This window comes from Cryptomeria japonica, chromosome 3, assembly GCF_030272615.1.
Source record: "Cryptomeria japonica chromosome 3, Sugi_1.0, whole genome shotgun sequence".
NCBI lineage: Eukaryota > Viridiplantae > Streptophyta > Pinopsida > Cupressales > Cupressaceae > Cryptomeria > Cryptomeria japonica.
The window spans coordinates 476,959,275-476,980,615 of record NC_081407.1 but is presented as its reverse complement, the minus strand read 5'-3'; the positions used below and the strand labels follow the sequence as shown (position 1 = coordinate 476,980,615).

The window sequence follows — 21,341 nt, the reverse complement described above, 5'->3', positions numbered from 1 at the left end:
CTCCTCATAATGGGATGTATAACTTAACTAGAAAAGTGCATAAGTTGTCCAATGTAACCATGAAATTAGAAGATAAAAGTGACTTGTGAAAAAGGCCGAATGGTAACTTAAAAATATATAAAAAAGTGTACATCTAGTGGTGTGGCACACACCCTTATAAGGAGGGTACCCTTAAATGAAGTTTAAATGCAAATTTTCTCATCTAGTGTATTAGTGCATTCCTTGCCAAAGAAAAAAAGTGAACATCACAACATTGACAAATGTGTCATGTAGACTGTTGAATTTTTCTTTTCCAAAGGAGATCAATAGTGAACATCAAAACATAAAAAAGTGACATCAAGACCAAAAATGCACACTTCATGAAGGAATGGACAGAGTTTGAAGGTTAAAGCACAAGAATAGACATTCCTGTGTGTTGGGCGCTCCTTTCTAAAGGAAAATCAAGTTTTGTCAGATGCAAGTGCATTGGAGTGCTCTTCTTCAAGGAGTGGACAAGGTTCATTCAAGGGAAAATCATCACGGTTTCAAGTGTGTTTATAGTAGGTTTTCAAGTTGTTCAACAATATTCAGTGTCAAAATGACATTTAGCATTCATCTACAACAAATATGAATGCTTTCCGGCCATCAAAAGGGAAGTATGTAGTAGACTGATAAGACATGTGAATTCTTATCATTTCTTTGAGAACAATTATGAGAAAGGCAAGAATGTTAAAATCAAAGATGTTATATTATAAGCATAATATGTAAAGGTGAAATCTATCTGGATTGGGCCATCTTGTTAAGTGAATGCATTCATAGACGGTTGGAGAGGTTTGAGGCAATACTAGTGATTTTCAAGATTCTTTGCATTTCATTTACTGGGTCAAGATTTGCAGTGTAACTATGCATGCCTAGAACAATATTTGTCTAGATATAGCTACATGCTGACGTGCAATACATCTTTGCCATTTCAGTTGGGTTTAGGGTTTAAGTCAGTTTAAGACTTTGAATGCAACTATGGTTTTGGTAGATAATTTTGTGAATGCCAAAACAATATGCTATGTGCAAAACTGTTTTTTTACATATAAGGTTGTTTCAGATCAATATATGGCAAAGAAATCACAGATAAAAATTTATTTTTTATTTCGTTATGTAATAGAGCATGATTTAGGATTTAGGTCATAGTTACCAAGTATGGTAGCAATGTTTAGAAAATAAAATTGATAAATGGATCTTTGTTGATTTTCAGCATATTTAATATGCTCGAATATGCATAATCGCTGCTTCATGGTTCATAGTATGTTCACTTAGCATGTCTGATTCTATGTGTAAAATCAATCTGTAAGTTAAGTTTTACAACTCAAACTTAGATCATTATCACTGCTAAGATTTAGTACTTGAACTTTGCACTATGGCATCAAATAAAAAAAGCCCGAAGGGTTTTGTAGCCCTATTATACCTGGTTGAAACTGAAATATGCTTGCCAAGGGTTGAATGCCTCTTATCATTACATACTTACACTCATGTTTTCTACCCTAAAATGACAGAGATGTTAGCAATACAAATCAAATATTATCTTGTAGAGCTACACATTGAAGGTTTTATGTAGATCCCAAGGCCTAGCAAGAGAGCTTTAAATTTATGCACGCTGGAATTTTAACAATTTCAGCATATCTCTTTTAAGCTTGATACCAATATTTATTTTTGTGATGAAGTTTAAACAAAGCAAGATTTTGGTCTCGACACTTGACACTAAGATCAATATGCAGTTTGTAAAAAAGTTAACTGGATACCTTACCTATCTCTCCCTGGTTAATTTATGGATAGATCTATAATTTTTGATGGTTTATCACAATTTATTTTGGGTGCAGGAACTTCTAGGAGATGCTGGACGAGCTGCCATTCAGACTCAAGGTTCAACAATTAATCCTTTTGGATCGACCTTTGTCTATGGGTATCGAAATATAGCATTTGAGGTGAGGTTGTTGATATTGAAATATGTCATTATGAATGATGTGGATGCATAATTAACATTGTCCTATTTTTATCTTTTTAATATGTCTGGTTCAGTTAGGCACTCTTATTTCATATCTTTAAATACATTTCATACAGTTTCTGTGATTTTCAGCTACTCTAAATGTTTTGTAGGTAATGAGGAATGGGCACATAGCTACTGTAACTCTATTTCAATCATGATTGAATGTAAGGCGTGTTACAGCATATCTGCTTTCTGTTGCTAAGTAAGTTTTCTGTACACTGATTGTTCTTTGCATATTTGCTTTTGCTTTTTTTTTTTTTGCTATTTTTAATCGATTAAGAGATTCAACAACTAATGTCTTAGATTAAGGTGTAAAAAAGAAGAACTAAAGTGCATGATTAGCCATATCATTATAGGAAACATTACTTTTACAATCTATTTATCGAAGTTCACAGTAAAAGAGATTGTGTTGTCCATAAATGCTTGTTATTCCAGGATTGACTATGCTGGTTTTCCGAAACAGATTGCAATTAAATTGCATTTTGCAAGGCTTCAGTTGATCTATTTTTTTTATTGTTAGACGTTTTTGGTTCTTTGTATGGAATAGAAACATTTTTTAAGCCTAAATAGAAAAGAAATCCTTCAATTTCATTCTCAAAATCTAAATTTTATTAAAAATAGATTGGGAGAAAGTGTAAGGGAATCATATGGTCAAACTGCCTGGGTCAACCTTCAAGAATTAAATTTGTTTCATAGGAACAAGGTCTTGACCAAACCTCAAGGATTTTCACCTAAATCTAGATTTTTTTTTATTTTAAAAGGTTTGATGCTAAGTTACTGATTCGGGTACGGATAAGGATACGGGTATGGGTACGGTTTTTTTTTTTCCCTTGGATACGGATACGGGTACACCCATACACACACACACATGTATATGTATCTGTATCTGTATATGTATATATTTGTATGCATATGTATGTATGTATGTCTATCTATCTACATTAAAAATGATAGAATCCTTGCCTTTACCTACTTCAATTTTCTAAATATCACTGGAAAAGAAACAGCCAAGCGGAAAATATTGGTTTTTACAATTGTACTTTATTCCATCTACTTAAGGAAAATGACAATCTTGAATTTTTAAACATCTTACTAGAAGTGACCTCATCCCTTTACATGGATAAACATGTGACAGAAGAAAGTTTTCAAGAGGGAACTAGTAACATGATGCATCAACAATGAACTGAACTCATTAGAACCATGAGTATGAATTTGAGTTTCAGTTAATTAATTAATGTTATCAGAAAAGAAAAGTGAACTTCAAGGTGGGCATTTTCAGTTCAAAAGACCAGAGGCAATTAAAATAAGATTGATCAAGTTCAGAGCCTGGGTACGCCCAGGGTACTGCCCGGGTGCCTAGGCAGTACCCTGGGTGAACCCAGCAGCGTACCAGAACCGGACCAGTATCTGTAAAGGACCAGGACCAGGACCAGAGGCCGAGGCAAAGAACCTGGTAACTTAGGTTTGATGAATAAAACAAAATGCAAAGTTAATTAAAAAATTATTTTGAAAGAAAGTACAAGGGGACCACATGGTCAGAATGTATAGGTTGACCATCGAGAGTTAATTTGTTTCACAGTTGCAATGTTCGACTAAACCTCAATAATCTTCATTTAAACTTAGAATGTTTTCAAAGGGCATGTTCTGTAGGACCAGGTCTAACATGTTCTGTAGGACATATCCTCATTTTTTCTTGTAATGGTTTCCAGCCTGCTTTCTTTGAGAATAAATATCAATATAGTGAATATTATAATATGTCAGTGCAGATGCATTGAACTAGAACATTGGCATTAGCTGTACTTATGATCATGATTTAGATCATGTAGCAGTCTTTTGAAATGCTGTGAATGTTGACATTGAAAATATTTGTTTTATAAATTTTTCATATTTTTGTATCTTATATTACCTTTGAATCTTTCTGAGCCTTTTTGAAATTCATAACTTTGCTGAACCTTTTAACCTTCTTAACCTACTGCAAATATTGAGCCTTGCTACTTTGATTAGCTGTAGAGGCATCACATGTTAGCAACCGACTGACAAAATTAAATAGCAGAGGAGTTCACGTCGAGTAATCAACTGCGCTGTTATGAATTAGCCACAATTAGGAGATTTTTCTTGAATCATGTTTCTAAATTTTTTAAATGTTAAAAATCCTTTTGATTAAAATTTTATTCATTGTTTCCCAAAATGATTATCTGTATCAGACATCAAACCACACTTAAGTTCTTCCCATGTGCTTTAATTTGGCAGTTTAACACGATTATGAGGCTTGGACCATAATTATGTGGAGATCCAAAAAAAGCTTTTGTTAAAAGCAGTTTGAAGGAATCAGTTAATTATGGAGATCCAAATGCTGAGTTGGGCTCTTCACAGTAGTTACAGTCATTAGTTTGAATAAATTCATTCATCACACAGCAATAAACTGTGTAAAATTAATTTGACCATCATCACATCCTCCTTGGTGCCTTATCCCATCCTAATCAGGAAAAGCTTCTCTCACTTTCAACTGCCCTTGTATGGCTAACAGCCTAACAGTCCATTGGCATAGTACACTCTTTAATCTCAAGCGTCAACAAACTTATCCCTGAGCAGGTCAAAGGATTTATCCATGGGTGATCACCTCAGATGGAGAAGGGTAACGTACATATTAGATGTATACAAACTCTACTTATGCCCTCATAGGGCCCTTAGTCCATTCATTGCCGTAAATAGTTCCTAATTCAGAATAAGTAGTTTCCTAGCTCAGCCACTTCTATGGTTCAACTACCCATTTTGGTGTTGTATGACACGAGGGGTGAAAAATCCATACATTCCCAGTTGTTATGGCTATTATTCAATTAATAGAAGATAACCATTCATTCTTAACAAAAGCCAATAAGGTAGTCAACTCACTCTACATCCAATGATGGTTTGCTACTACCATTCCCTTGGCTTAAAAAGGTATTGCAGCTGTTCTAAGTTTAATTACAGTCATGAATGGGCTCTGATTTTTTTTGTGAAGATAGAGCATTACTTGCTCCTCCCAGTCAGAGGTAGGGATAACTAATCTTTTCTTTATTAGTTTGCAGACGATTCCCACTCCTTCTCAACCCTGGAGACAGATTTCTCCTTTTAGGACAGAATTATTGGTTTTTAACTAATAATGGTTATCTTAGCAGCTAGCATCGTCATTACATTAACGAGTAGTCTCATTATATGAACCCCTACCTCATTTAGTTTTCTTTACGCTTTTTTCTCCCTTGCCGCAGGTTATACAGGGCTGACTTGGTTTAACTTTTAATGTTATCATTATCCAATTCCATCATGCCTTGACATTCATTGATTAATTTCATGTATTCAAATAGTTCGTTAAGAACTGACAACATAGCTAAATAATGATGGATTCAAAGAGAAAAATGCTGCTGCTGGGCAAAATAACATTTCATTATCATCATACGAATAAAGATAACCCAGATTTCTAGTTAACTTTTCCCTTCTCATTGGTTTCAGACTTAGAATCACTAGGAAGGGGTCAAAACAAATTTGTAGAAGGTAATTTAAGAGAGATTAAATTCTAATAACCTCCATAACCACAACTTTTGGGAGGTCCAAAGTACGTTGTCCCCAAGTATTCACATACACATAATGGCTGCCTTCTAAATCTATCACTTGATGAGGAAGATATAGGAGCTTTTCACCCTAAATCAGCTTAGTGATACCTAATGGAAACCAACTCCAGCTATTGTCTGATGGTCAATTCAAAGGCATAAATGAATAGAGAGGACGAGCAGCCAAAACTGAAGGGTTTAAGCCTGGCCTTGCATATGACAATGCTCAGGCTAGAATTTCAATGACTATTGTATTGCACATAAACTGCAAAAAGGGATGATTAAAGGTTCTCTGAGGTTGAAATTGCAAACCCAAGCCATCCAACATTCATAATAAGGTGTTTAAATTGATGTTATTTTAATGTTATTAAACCTTTCAACAACATTATAAACCAGAATTTCGACTGGAAGAAGTAATAGATCCTGGATTAGTGGTGTCTCAGGGTTTCTAATGCTTGAAAATGCAACTTCACCTCCTTACTCTCATGCTGTATAACCAAGCTTCTTGTTTTCTGTTATCTCTCTTACTTGCCCTTATTCTCTGCTCCAATTTCTCCTCATTTCTTTCCCAAAATAAATCCCATTTTGCTGATTTAAAGAGGATGGGATTGGGTTTCAAAAAGCAGACCAATTTGAGTCAAGCTCTGCAAAATGCCCCTCCTTTCTGGTGTTGTCATGCGTCACAAGGATGTGGTTGACCTCTCCCACCATGCTTAATGCAACGTCCCCTTTTGGGATTTACCTGAATTTAGCCCTGAAACAACAAATCCAACTGAAGATCATAAATGCATTATCCTCAGTAACATAAACTTGTCATAAAATTGCCAACTCTAAAGTCTCTTACTGGAATTATTTCTGGTTTAGGACCTGCACACATCATTAATCACTAGAAACTTATATCAGTACAATAAATATTAAAAATCCATAATATCATTGAATTCCATAAATCAATCATTAATATCTAATTCCACATTATTATCATTTTGAGCAAGTATATTTTGATAGTCAATCGTATTAGGAATTTATTAGGAATATCTTGCAAACCACAATCTCAAGGACAATTGTTTTTGTATTGCGAGAGCATGGGCGAAGCTCCCATTCATCCATCTTGGTGTGGCATACTTGATAAGCTTCTCAAGCCTAGGGGCACTCAATGCCCCATTGGCCCACGAGCATGGCAATTCCATTCATCTCAGGGTGGCGTACTTGACGAGACTCTCAAGCCTAGGGGCAATTAACAACCCCTCATCCACAAGTATGGCAGGAGTAAGATCCCCTCCATCCCTCAGTCCACCTTGTAGATTGTCCTCCTTGTTCAAACCCAAGGGTATTCAACACCGCCTGGCCCACGAGTATGGCTCCAACCATATCGAAGTGGTGTACTTGATGGGACCTCAGGTCTAAGGGCACTCAATGCCCCCCCACCCAGAAGCATAACATTCATCTTGGGGTGGCGTGTTTTTTTCTCATGAACTCAGGATGGTGGCTATCCTTCCTATTTACAATACACTAAGAAATTCAAAATATATTGCTAAAGGAATTTTCTATATCATTGCTAACAAAATACCTCTTGATGGATTAATAGATCTATTCTCAAATGGATGCAATAACTTAATTTTATGATATATATATATATATATATATTGCTGCTTTCTATTTATAATTCCAAATTGATGTCTTCGATGATTGATTGATTGAATGAGTGAATTCCTTTGATTTGATGATTTGAGGTATTGGTGAGTGATGATTAAGTGATCGTTGATTAGATGATTGATGATGATGCTAGTTTGAGAAATTGGTGGATGATTATGGAATGAATGTTGATTTGATTGAGTGATGCTTGATTGCTGAATTGTTTGTTTTCTTGATCCGAAAATGAAGTTATGATTGATGTGGATTCAATGATTGTTTGATTGATTTCTTGAGGGATTGATGATTGATGGATGAATGAAGGATTTGTTTAGATGGAATCGTGAGTGATGATTTATCTTTTATGCTTAGTGGTAAAAGGGTCACCGCCTTTCATAAGAATTGAGTCATCACCCTCCATTGCCTCTTTTTGATAATAATAACTTATTTTCCAAATTGATCTTTCTTACATGTCTTAAAATGAAACTTTCTTCCCTTTGTATCTTTTGTTGTGAGGAAGAAGTCACACCTCTTCATAATGTCTACCCTTTGCAAGGGTCGCAACCTTTCACAATTACCACCCTTTAAAAGACTACAACCTTGCATAATTTTCGCCCCTTGAAATAATCACTTCCTTAATTTCTATCCATTCCTTTCTATTAATCCTTCCTTGATTCATGTGCTCCATTTTTTCTTCCTTGACTGTTGTTGGATGAATGATCCTTGGATGTTCTCCTCAAATGAAATGATCTCTCTTTTATATCTCATGTTTGAGGGAGTCACAACTCTTCAATTCATATCTTTTGACCATTCATTAAACTTAATTAAATTTTAATTATATTAATTATTTTTTTATTTTTATTTTTATTTTTTTCTTATATTTTAAGTTTTTATTATTTATTATTAAATCCCATTTCAAAAAGGGGACATTACACTCGAGGCCATTACCATTAATTGCAAGTTGTCCCCAGCCATGGGAAAGAGTAGGCGGCCTCATATTGGTGTCCCTACAAGTCAACTCTTCCAATTGCCTCTCTTGTTTTCTTTCACGTTTCTTCCTTCTCATTGTTTTTATTTTCCTTCACTTTATGCATTCGGTGGCTTGACATTTCGGTTTAGTTTATTTTTATTTATTTCTTTATCTAGTGGCCCCTTTCACTAGGTCTTCTTTGTTTCACGTACGCACACACACACACACACATATTAAATGGACAGTTTTATTTATTTATAATTTATATAGGTATTCAAATAATTTCATTTATACATATAGTTTATTTATTTAGCCATATACAATTTTATATATTTAATTTATTTTTTATTTTTTATTTATTATATATATATATATATGTATGTGTATATATATGTATATATATCTCTATGTATATGTATATATATATGTGTGTATATATATGTGTGTGTGTGTGTATATATGTATATATATCTCTATGTATATGTATATATATATGTGTGTATATATATGTATATATATGTGTGTGTGTGTATATATATATATGTACATACATACATACATACATACATACATTACATACATATGTATGTATGTATCCAATAAGTATTTTTGATGATTATATTGTCATAATTATTCAATGCGTGCAGTTGATCGGAATTAAATTAAGTTACTATAAAATTATAAATCTCTTAGAGACATAATTACACATGAATACACAATGGCGATTGAATAAATGTCTAGGGTCCTAGGGTTTAGTAGTAGCTCAAAAACAAGTCTCGCAGACTTGCTCATCCATTAAAGAATTATTAAATATCACAAGTTCAATCCGACTGGATTGTAAGAATCCAAGTTTGGGCAAAGGTTAATGAAATATTTTGGCACAAAGGATGGCACTATGATCCACCTATCTCTCACCAATGGAACCACATAATCCACCTCACCTTGTACTTTGGGCACTTGCAACCAATGACAAACCTCACACAAGTCCACCAACCCATTCATTAGTCCGGGTTAGTCTAAAGAAAATAAATGCATTAAATTTACAAATAACATGATTAGCATAATAATTATATTCAACAATATTAGCATCAAGGTTCACAACCAACACACCCACCTAGGTCCACATAGTAAAATCCAAAATTCCAGCCCTAGTCCAAATTACATTGGGGCTAGGGGTCATTCAAGAGAATTAGCGAGGTTTGTAGGGGATATGACAGAATTTTGCTCAAAATATTAGTAATTTATTGATGTTTAGTTAGTTACTATTTTAGAATTGAAAAAATTGGTTCAACATTTGTGGTTGTGATTCTATAAACTGTTTTTATTATTATACATGAAGGGTATCGCCAGTTGGTATAATGCATCCCCCGTTGGATTTTACCAAGATTTGTACATTTTATTTGTTCATAAATTAAAATCTTCCCAACATTTTTAAATATCACCAAATTTTTTAGAAAGGTGGATCTGGTCCTTGAATTGCAAGCTCACTGACGTGTATCATATCTTCTAATATATTCTCAATTCCAGTTTGAATTCTGAGGAAGACCATTTAGTTTGGTATTTACCACAAACTTGAAGTAGAATAATTTCTTCTATAATATGATTTTGAATGTCAAAAACATCCAGTGAATAAACAAGGACAATGGTAATGAAAGATCTCTGGAATCAAACCCAATTGAACCACATCCAAATCTCAATGCTTAAACATGAAGACAAGCCAGGCAACCTTTTCCAATTTTTGTTTGAATTTTTTTTGTCAATTATACTAACTCACAGAGAAGAATCAACTATAAATGATAACATTTGCTCCTCTTTTTCCATCCAAATCTCAATGCTTAAACAAGAAGGCAAGACATGCAACCTTTCATTTTTTGCTGAAAAATTCTTTATCAATGACACTAATGCATGGGGAATATCTAACTATTTTTTAGTTCTTTTGGATGGTTTAACCCTTTTCTTGGCTTTTGGATCTCCTATCGATCTTTCTTCAGTTGCTTGTTTGTTAGCTTATTATGTCTCCTATCCATCTTTCTTCAGTTTCTTGTTTGTTAGCTTATTATGTTGATTGCAAGCTACATCATTACTCATAAGAAACATTGCCTTCGTGCCTCTTCCACCAAGAAAATAATGCCTAGGTTTCGCAAGAAGCTAATTTTATTATCCAAAACATTTCATGAGAACCCTTCACATTATAAGCTTGACTTGGTAGCATTACACTTTGTCTATTTCTCAAGCATTCAGAAACAATTCTTTGAAAGCCAATAAGTTACCATGTCAAACAAGAATCTGGATTGATATCCCTAGAAACTGCTGGGATCAATCCATGCAAACTTTGTTTGTGATGCCTCTTCAACAATTAATAAGAAGCACAAATTTCATTTGAATAATTTAAAGATGACTGCATAAGCTAGGGGTTTACATTGAAATTGACATCATAACTCTGTAAAACTTAGATGTTAGAAAGCTAAGAAAAAATTATTTACAGTCTATGAGCACAAGCCCCAAAGCAATTTGACTTTTAGAGCTGTACATTTTTGTGGGCAATCCTTTTCATTTTTAACCATGTTTTTCTTAATTATTGTAATTACTCTCCATCACATACAACTTGAGGGTAGAAAGTGAGTAATAATTCTCATTGATTGTTACCTATTAATGACAGTGACACCAGTTGTTGATGCAACAGTATTTATTTTGGGCTCAATACATTCTTACCATTGAAAAATTAAAATTTAAGCTGTCAATTTGATAAACAACAACTGTTTATTTCTTTGCATGAAGTTCAATCTCACTGTTTTCACAGCAGATCATCCCAATTTCAGCAGTTAGACAATTGAAATTTCAGTTGACTCCATAGCACGGTAGTCAGTTAAGACAAGGAAAGAGCAGAAATAGATCTATTGTATTTTATATTGTTGGAATTCAAATGGGAAACCTTCTGAGATAGGCTTTTACGTCAACAGTAGCAACAACCATTATAATTGTTGGTGTGCTTGTGAAGGGATATACTGATTGCTTATCACTTTGGTATAAAATTTAAATAGGTCTTATATTAGAGGGAAGAACCTCCCTGATTGTGGTTTAATTTGTCAAATTATGTAATTGAAAGAAACTTCTTGTTGTGGACTTTTTTCTTATTGGACAAAATCACTTGCTTATAATATGCTGATGAATGTATGTGATTTTTAATAAGCTAGCATTGGATATGGTCCTAGTCCAATTAGGGACTTTAGTCAAGTGGAATTTGGAAATCATAATGGCAATGCTCTTATCTTTTTTTTGTTTTGCTCGGTAAAAGGCCTAAGCCATATTTTATTAATAAATAAAATTACAATCTCTGCTCAGTGCGGGCGCCGGTAGGAAAGAGCGGAGAGGAGAAAACCTCCGGCCTTGCTCGGGACCATAGGTCCAGCCAATATCTAATATCATTTATTCAGTTACATATAATCTTTTACAAATTCTTCATTCTGGCTGTTCAAAAAGCCCTTCATAGGTAGTCTCTATAATTTCCAATGAGTTAACTTGCTTCTACCAGACTTCGTTGTTCACATTTGCCGTTTTTGCCATATTTTCTGCCTTCTGCTTTTCTTGCAAAACAGATTTTCAAGACAATCCTGCTGCAAACCACTTCATTAAGTGTTAGTACAAAAAGAAGAACTAGTATTATCTCTGCATACTTTCCACTGTTGTTATTATAGTCTAGGCTTCTTTCATATTAAGTCAGCATCAAAAATTGCTGGCTATACTATGAAAGATTACCCAGGCTACAATAATAATATAAACACTGGTCAACAAGAGACTGATAATAATACAACCCATCTATCCTGTAATTCATGATCTTACCATGATATTCTGGTCTTATAGTTGTCTAAATGTAAATGCTGAATTAAACCAATATGCAAGAGTTGCTAAAGTACTTCCTGTTACTGCATTTTAGTATATGCCCGACTCAAAGAAACATCCGGATTCTAAGATTCACTTATTTAGTATATCTATATGTTTTGAAAATGTCATCAAGTAAGTATCCTACCCTTCGCTATCTATGCTATAACAGAGTCATACATTTCTAAGCCATCCTTATATCAAAGTGTTTTCATAAACAGTTTGATATGTGCCTTGTACTAACTGTAGATCCTACATCCCTGTGTATTAGACTAGTTATATTAGTAACTGCAAACAAAACTATGTTATGAAAACTTATTATTCCTCCTTATCATCTACGACTTCCATGCTAGAGGCCTATGTTTCCTCAGCCTCCATATCACTGGGATTATCAGCCTGGAACGGGGTCCAACCCTCTACCATATAACTTACCCACCATTCACCTTTTGGCTCTTCTACCACACCAAGCCATTGTTTGAGGAATGCAATGCTCCTTGTTATCTCTGTTTGCCTTTGTCGGCATAGTTTCTGATCTTTGCTGTTGAGAATAGGCCTCTTAAACTCTATATTGAGAGCCTCTTCCTTGTCTATGGCTTCCGCAACTTTGGTGTAATCTTCCGGATAAGGTATATATAGCTTGTCATCCACACATTTAATAGCCATTTCCACGTTAACCAGATATTCTTTTTTGAACATTAGCCTGCATAGTGAGACTGTGACTGCTTTATCTTCTCCCATTTTGAGTAGTATTGCTGCAAATCCCGTTGGGATACTGCTATTGACTCGTTTCCTATGTTCCGAGTATATAATCTCATTTCCCAGAATCCTTTTGGTCGCATGTATGACCAAATCATCTTCCGATCTCAGAATAACTGACCAACGTTTGCTAGAGATCTCTCTGAGAAAGGACATTTCACGCTTCTCAGGGCAAAGACAAATACCAGAGTCCATCTTTTACAGAGATAAATGGTGGGTGCCTCTACTTAGATATACTGATTTTGTTAACCGGTATTATCGGTAAATCGAGTTGTAACCCTGGTTATGCCAAGCTTTTCTCATGATAATTTCCCCTTCACCTGGCAAATATTATGATTATCTTTTGATAACTCTGTCATATTTTCATCCCCATATTGCCCTGATGTAACGACTATAGGAGTGTTGATTACTTTTCCATGATTGTCGGTTAGCCTTACTCCCTAGCCTCTCCAATGTATGATTGCTCAAGCAGTCGAGCAATGCCTTTATGATGATATCTAACATATGATGTATATATATATGTCTATATATATATATGTATCAGTTTCTGTGTGTATATATATATATTTCTGTGTAAATATATATATGCTTAATTATATTTATGTCCATGTATGTATATATATATATATATATATATATATATATATATATATATATATATATATATATTTATATATCTATATATATATGCATATATATGTATGTATACATAGATTTGAGTATATGCATATATATCTCTGTCAAATCTGAGAGATTTCCATCCCTATACTATCTTGTCATAGCGACTATAGGGCTGTTGATTGTTTTTCCCTTATTCTCTGTTTGCCTTACACCCTAGCATCTCCAGTGAATGCTTGCTAAGTGTTCGAACCGTACCTAAATGATAAGGTCTTGACATATGATGATGTCTACGCATATCTATATATTATATAGATCTATATATATATGTCTGCGTATATATCTATATGTATATATACATATTTCAGTCTCTCTCTCTCTCTCTATATATATATATACAGATATATATATATATATATATATATATATATATATATATATATCTCTATGTAAATATATATATTTTAAATGTGTATATGTTGGTGTGTGTATATACATATATAAATGTATGCATATATAGATATACATATTTATATGTTTATATATATATGCACATATATGTATGTATATAACCATATAGGCATACAAACATACTTTGTGTATACAAATGATCGTATGCATCTATTATATTGAGAAATCTATTAAGAGCCAAAGGAGGGGTTATGATGAGCTTTGCTCTAAGATTATTATTGATAGGTATATATATGGTTATATATGCATATATCTGTATATGTGTGAGTATGTATCTATATATATAGTTATATATGTATACGCGCATCTATATATGTATCTGATACCATATATATGCACGTATGCACATATAAGTATAAATATATACGTACATATATACCGCTATCTGTGCATATACATATGTATACCTTCCAATATGTGTGTGGATGTTCTGTTCAAGATTATATCTAAACCCCTGCCTACCTATAAGTATCCTTTTTTGATTGCCTATATGTTAATGATGTGGTTTTGTTTGTTCCATCTGCCCCTAAATTGGCTAGATTATCTGCCAATGTATTAGCCTCCCTATATATGTGATTGAGCGTGTAATTTGAGAAGCTCTCCATTAGAGATAGGGCTATGTCCAATAAACTTCTGAGTTCCCAGTTTGGCATTGTCCTGGTCCTCATTGCATTAACTATAATGGCAGAGTCCCCTTATATTTCCAATTTGGATATTTTTAATTGTTTACATAGGTTTAAACCCTCTATTAGGCTCAACAGTTTTGCCTTATTGTTAGTGCAATGACCTAGATATCTGGATCTAGATCCAATACAGACCCTTCATCTGAGTGAATTATACAGCCTGCCCCTGCCTCCCTTGGATTACCTCTGGATGCTCCATCAAAGTTGAGTTTGCACCATCCAACCTTCGGGGGCACCCATTTGCATGCTTTCCTTACTTCGGTCTTGTCTATGCCACCCTTCCCAGTGAACGGAGGGATTTTAATCCCCTTCCATTGCCTTCTGATGCAGTTATCCCAGTCTGTAAATGTCTTATCATGTTGGGGGATGGTCACATTCCTATTATTGGAGATTTTTGTGATGGAGGCTTCTATTTTTGCTATAAGATTCTCTACCTTCATTTCTGTTTCTTGAAAAATTCTCCTATTCCTCTCCTTCCAAACCTCCCAGATTACTATTGTTGGGTTGCATATCCATAAATTGTGGAAGATGCTATTCCTTTTGATAATCGGCCAACTTTTGAGCCATTCCTTTAGGGAAGGGATAAGGGCACCTGACCAATCTAGTTGTGCCATCAGCCAATACCAGCATTTCTGTGTGTAGTTGCAGGTTTTGAATATATGGTCATTTGTCTCCTCGTCTTTTTTGCATAAGAAATAGATTGAGGGTCCTTCGTAGCCTCTAAGTTTAAATTGCTCAGCAGTTAGGACCTTCCCTTGAAATGCTGCCCAGGCAAAGAAGCCAACTTTTGGGAGACAAAATTTGTCCCAGCATAGTGTATTAGGGATGTAATCCTTGACATTGTTTGCTTCATCATATATGGTTCCGAAACCATCTTTACAGTTGTATTGTCCATCCTTTGATCTCGACCATATAAGCTCATCTGGCCCAGGTCTAAATATTATTATTTTGCATTCAAGAATTTGCAACAATTCTTGGTCTTTGTTATCCGCCAAGAATGGGAGCATGGTTTTCCATTTCCATCCCATTGTCGATTCTGGTGCCATTGTTGTATAATCTCTTACATGATTACCCCGTAAAGATTTCATTTGGTCCTTTATACCGGTCGTATTCATCAGACTGTCTATCGAGGGGTAACCCTCCAGGAATCTTCCCAGAACAAGGCGGATTTACCATCACGAATATCCTAGGATAGATGGTTCGATATGAGCAATCGACTTTCTTTTATAAAATTCCAAATTCTAGATCCCTTGGGTGGGTTTGTTTCCCTAAATACCGCCTCTCTCTGATTTTGTGATATCTATTTGCTCCTAAGGATTCTTGCCCTTTTGGCTTCTGAGGATGTGTACATTCTCCATGCCAGTTTTGCCCCTAAAGCCTTATTTTGCCATAGTAATTTTCTTATTCATGTGCCTCCATCCCTATTTTCTCGACATATCTTGTCCCATGATATCAGTTTCATTTTGTGCTTATCCTCTGCACCATTCCAATAAAAATCTCTGATTGTTTGAGTTAATTTCTTATAGGCCCCTTTTGGAAGTGGTATACATGATAGAAGATAGATAGGCATTGTTGCTAAGACTGTTTTTATGAGGGTTAATCTTCCTACCCTTGTCAGCCATAAGGCTTTCCAAGATGACAGCTTCTTCCTCACTCTTTCAATTAGGGGATCCCAGAGTTTGTTGGTTCTGATACCTTTGTCCAGAGGCATCTCTAAATACGAGAATGGTAGATGACCTATTTTGTACCCTAGACACAAAGCTATTCTGTATTCTCCTGGGCCTCCATATTGAAAAGAAATATCTCTGATTTCTCTTTGTTTACCATCTCTTCGGAAGCCAGCTCATAAGATTGTAATATTTTCTTGATTTCCTTAGCTTCCTTCAACTGCCCTTTCCCCAGAACCATTGTGTCATCAACAAACTGTTGATGAGTACATGGATCTACCCCTCCGGTGATCTGAATCCCTGCTAGTCTGCCAGCCCTCTGTGATGCATCCAGGCTTCTTCCTAAGGCTCTAGACATAATTATAAATAAGAATGGGGATAAGGGATCTCCCTCTCTGAGTCCCCTAGATACTTCAAAGAAGCCTTTCGGTTTCCCATTTAGTAAGATAGAAAACCTAGGGTTTGATATGCATAAGTAAACCCAATTAACCCATTGTTTGTTAAAGCCAAAGGCCTTTATGCAGCTACAAAGGAAATACCAATCCACTTTGTCATAAGCCCTTTTGATATCTATTTTTATTAGCATATTAGGTTGCCCTTGGAACTGACAGGAGTGGATGGCTTCCTGGACGATAATAATCCCATCCAAAATTCATCTATTGGGTACAAAGGCAGTTTGTTCTTCTGATATTATGGCAGTAGTAAGTTTTTTAGTCTATTGGCCATGACTTTAGCTAGTAGTTTATAAGTCATGTTGCATAGAGAAATGGGCCTGAATTCTTCCCACTTTGAGAGATTCTCCTTCTTTGGAATTAAGGCCAAAAAGGTATTATTGATCTCTTTTAGGAACTTCCTTGCTTATTGGGCAGATTCCAAGGCATTAGTAACCTCATCCCCTAAGATGTGCTAGCATTTCTGAAAAAAACCAGCAGGGAAGACATCCGATCCGGAGGCTTTATCTCCTTGAAATTGTGCCAAAGCTGTTTTGACTTCTTCATGGGTGATTTCGGAGTTTAACATTTGATTTTCACCCTCTGTTATCAGTTTGGGTATGTTATTTAATAAGATTCTATTGTTAGGGAGGTCCGAGTGCTCCCAGTTGTTGAGAATATTTTCAAAGTACTTGGTTGCATCTTTTGCAATCAGATCTTGATCCGTAATGATCTGATCACTATCATTGGTGATTTGAGTAATCTTATTTGCTGCCCTTTTCATTTTGACACTGTTGTGAAAAAATTTAGTGTTTCTATCTCCATCTTCTAACCATGTCTCTCGAGATTTCTGTTTCCAGTATATCTCTTCTTTGGCCAAAATGCCTTCATATTCACATAAAAGCATTTTTTCAGCCTCGTATGTTTCAGAGGTCATCCCGTTTTGCATCACAACAGTATTTATTGTCTCCAACTCTTTCTCAATTCTTGACTTCTCCTCGAAGATGTTTTTGAATTTCTTTTTGTTCCAAGGGCTCTTACTTTGCCAGCCATCCAATTTTGCATCTTGGTATAACATGTGAATGCAACTGCATTTTTTCTCCACATTATACCCAGTCCACCCGATGCCCCTATAGACTCCACCATTTCCATTTGCCATTGGGCGAATTTTCTGCTAAAATTGTTTGTATCAGTCTTGCCCAATTTTGTTTCTTGTATCATAACTAGGTCCATAGTAGATTTTAGTATGCTTCGCTTAATCAATCTTTGTTTGTTAGGGGCCCCCAAACCCCTAAAATTCCATGTAAGTATGTTTATTTCTCTACGAGGGGGAGGAGAGATTTTCCTTGCCCCAACAGGGTTGTGATTTTGGCCTGCCTCTCGGATTTGCCACAGTCAGTAGTTAATTTCTCACCTCCCATCTGGAGGATACCTCTGTTTTGTGGGTTGATTGAGCTATTATCTAATAATATGTTGTTGTCCTTTTCCTGCATATTGATTAGTTCATTGATAATGAATTCTCTTTCCTCATTAACATTCAATCCTTCCACAACAGGGGATTCCTCCAAAGTGGGAGAGACTGTGATGTTTTCCTCTTGAGCCACCTCAGTTGGGTTGGTGTTTAGTGAGGGGGTTTTGAGGGGGGTCTGAACATGTTTTGTATTGGAGATGTTGACATTATTTGCCCTATTTGTCGAAGTATCAATGAGTACCTCCTCGACATATTCTTCAACTTGTTTCCCCATTAAGTTTTCTATAACATTGTTCAGTTCTACTTGGATTCGATCCTCATTATCATAAACATGAGTTTCTTTGTTGTTATCGGCTCTGTCTGGACTGTTACTCAAGACCGGGGAAGGAGGAGGGGTTGGGATATTAACATTCTCTTGCTGACCAGTGTTTATAATAAAGCCGCCTCTGTCATTATTAAATTGAATATTTATTATGTCTTTTGGAGCTCTATGGTTATCACTTGCTTTTTCCTGAGGCTTCTGTAGATTAGGGTTCGACCTTTTGCAGAATGCTAAATCTTCAGCTATCGGGCCAATATACCATACCGGTTTTAGGGTGTAAATACCATCTATTGTTTCTAGAGTTATGTTTTTTAGGTTTTCCATGCCCTTATTTACTTCTATTAGCAGTTTTATGTCAGATTTATCCGACCAGTTTTTCTCTACGGCTATGAATTTGCCCAATTTATCCCCAATTTCTATAAGAATTTTAGCATGCATTAATTCAACAGGAACATTGTGAATTTCTACCCATTTTGATACTGTTTTGAATTCATATCTATTAGCATCGAATTTAGGTTGCCATTCAATGAAATTGAAATTTGCACCTTTGTAAAAACATATTCTTCATGCAATAGCTTGGCTTTCAGAGATTTATTGTAGCATTCAATGTACAGAAAATTATTTGCTAGGGTAGTAATACTTACCTGGCTGTGGAATGTTGTTTTCCACCATTCAACTATTTCGGCGAGAGGTTGATTATTCCCTCTCCATTTTGCAAAGAGCTCGTGCCCTCTGCAATATTTACTTAATTCCATGGCTTCCTTGGGGTTCAAAATTTTGATGCAATCCGGGTCGGGGTTTATCACTGCTAGGGCACCCTCGCTCCTTGTCACATTCTTGCTTTCATGATGGAGCGAGTTCCCCAGCTTCGAAACCGGCATTGAATTGACTAATTTGGGGCCATGATATGGCATTGCCCTTCCTCCATCCATAGCGGGTCTTCTATAACCCTCTGCTCTATAGGTATGTGGGTGGGAAGAGTGCTGTGGCTTTCGAAGGGGATGTCCAGGACCATAAGTATTTGCTCGAAAACCCAGTGGTATGCTATTTGCATTGGTGGCACAGCCAGGGATTCGAGAGGTGATGGGGATCACCCACATACTTGACCGTTCCAAAGAAACCCTAGCCTCCCTCTTCTCTGCCCTAGCAGCTCTTCTTCCCTGTACCAATTGCCACGGGTGGTTTTGTGAAGATGCTTCCCTGCCGGATGGAGGCCTGCCAACCACGTTGCAGCTCATGCCCTGGTGTGAATGATGGTCGCTGAGGTGTGGGTGCCGATGTGCAGAGCTCATCTTTTTTTCCAGAAAATGTTGTTTAATTTTTTTTTCTTTTTTTAATGTACTATATGGCAATGCTCTTATGTTATTCATTAGCAAATGCATCTATAGGCGAATTGCAGGAGTTAATTATTAGAGTGAAATGTCAAATAATTTCAGTCAACGGAATCTAAATCTTGAAAGGGGTCTTCTGGTATCGTTACTTCACGAGGATTCATTTTACATCTTTATGTTGAAAATTAAGTAAATAGTAACCACAAAAGAGACGCCCAAGATTTCCCGAAATATCAGAGACATATTTGAGATAATATCAAATGTGCTTATGGAATTTTATGATATATTAATCATACCATAGGTGGGTTTTGAATTTTTTTCAGTTTTCTACCTAACAAGTCAGCTGCTTTTTGAGTTATATCAATGATTCAGTTCTAATTTCTTGATTTTTTTTCATATGTATCAATTTGCAGGTGATTGATGGACACTGGATTGTTGTTCAGATCTATCGTCTTGATTCTACTGATTTGGTGAACATGGTTGAATCTGGATACCTCTTTATACAGTGTATTCTAATGCTATTGATGCTGTATATGATGTGAAGGATTAGGAATATGACTGAATACTGTTGATGTGAAATATAATGTACGGGGTGTTGTGTGGATATAATTTATGTACAGTAATTAATCTTTTATGCAACACTTCTGTGGCATATTATATAGATGAGATGTATACATCATTAGTATGGGGTATGCCAAGCTTGCTGCCCTCTAAAATCAAATCACTCTGTTCGATAATAAAGAGGTGGTTTGTGTTGCGTGCTTCTCTACTGTATATAAGGATTTCAAAATGGCCTGTATAAGATTGTAACAGCTTTTTAGGCTCTAGGCATCTGGAATTGCTTGCCTCAGATGACCAAAAAGGATACCTGATTTCTTTCATCATTCCTGCAGTTATGCAAATAACTGAAAAATAGATGTATTCATGCAAATTGGATGTTCCATAATAGAATTCAACAACTGCTGTCTTCATCATGTCATACTTATCATGTTATATATACATACCACAGAAGGAAAAAAAACTCCAAAAAAGTGTGATAACACCCGATATTTTGCTATTCTGTTCCACAGGCGATTTTTTGCTATTCGGTTCCACAGGCGATTTTTTGCTATGAATAACGGAGTCACAGGACACTTTTTAGGGCACAACTACAAACAGGGGCTCACCAGTAAGTGCATAGAAGGTGCAAGCAATTGCACACTTCCAAGGAGTCGAGAGGCAACACTTTTGAGTCAGAAGTTGCAAATACATTCTATAACTTCACACCATATAAATAAACATAAAATTCAACCACTGCATACAAATTGATGAATAATTGTTTAATAAAATTTTCAATGTGCACATCACAAAGATCTTTGAATAAAATTAACAAGATAAAAAATGTTAAAGTCTATTTTATTTTGGTGGGGCTTCCGTCCAAAGAGATTATTTTACTGTTATGTTTCAGCTTGTTGTTCATACTTCATATTTTGTGTTCACTTTATCATGGTTTAATTTTATCTATATTCA

General features: G+C 35.4%; 1 protein-coding gene across 2 annotated transcripts in view; it reads left to right on the top strand.

Moving 5' to 3' along the window:
* Positions 1 to 20,806, top strand: part of LOC131029574 (PHAF1 protein At3g51130) — a 98,214-nt gene extending 77,408 nt beyond the window's left edge. For both annotated transcript variants that reach the window (XM_057960084.2, XM_057960083.2), the window contains 3 exons: positions 1,851 to 1,955; positions 2,128 to 2,219; positions 20,246 to 20,806. In XM_057960084.2, coding sequence (XP_057816067.2) covers positions 1,851 to 1,955; positions 2,128 to 2,175 — 153 coding nt within the window. In that variant the 3' untranslated portion in view covers positions 2,176 to 2,219; positions 20,246 to 20,806. The remainder of the gene's footprint in view (positions 1 to 1,850; positions 1,956 to 2,127; positions 2,220 to 20,245) is intronic.
* The last annotated feature ends 535 nt before the right edge of the window (positions 20,807 to 21,341 follow it).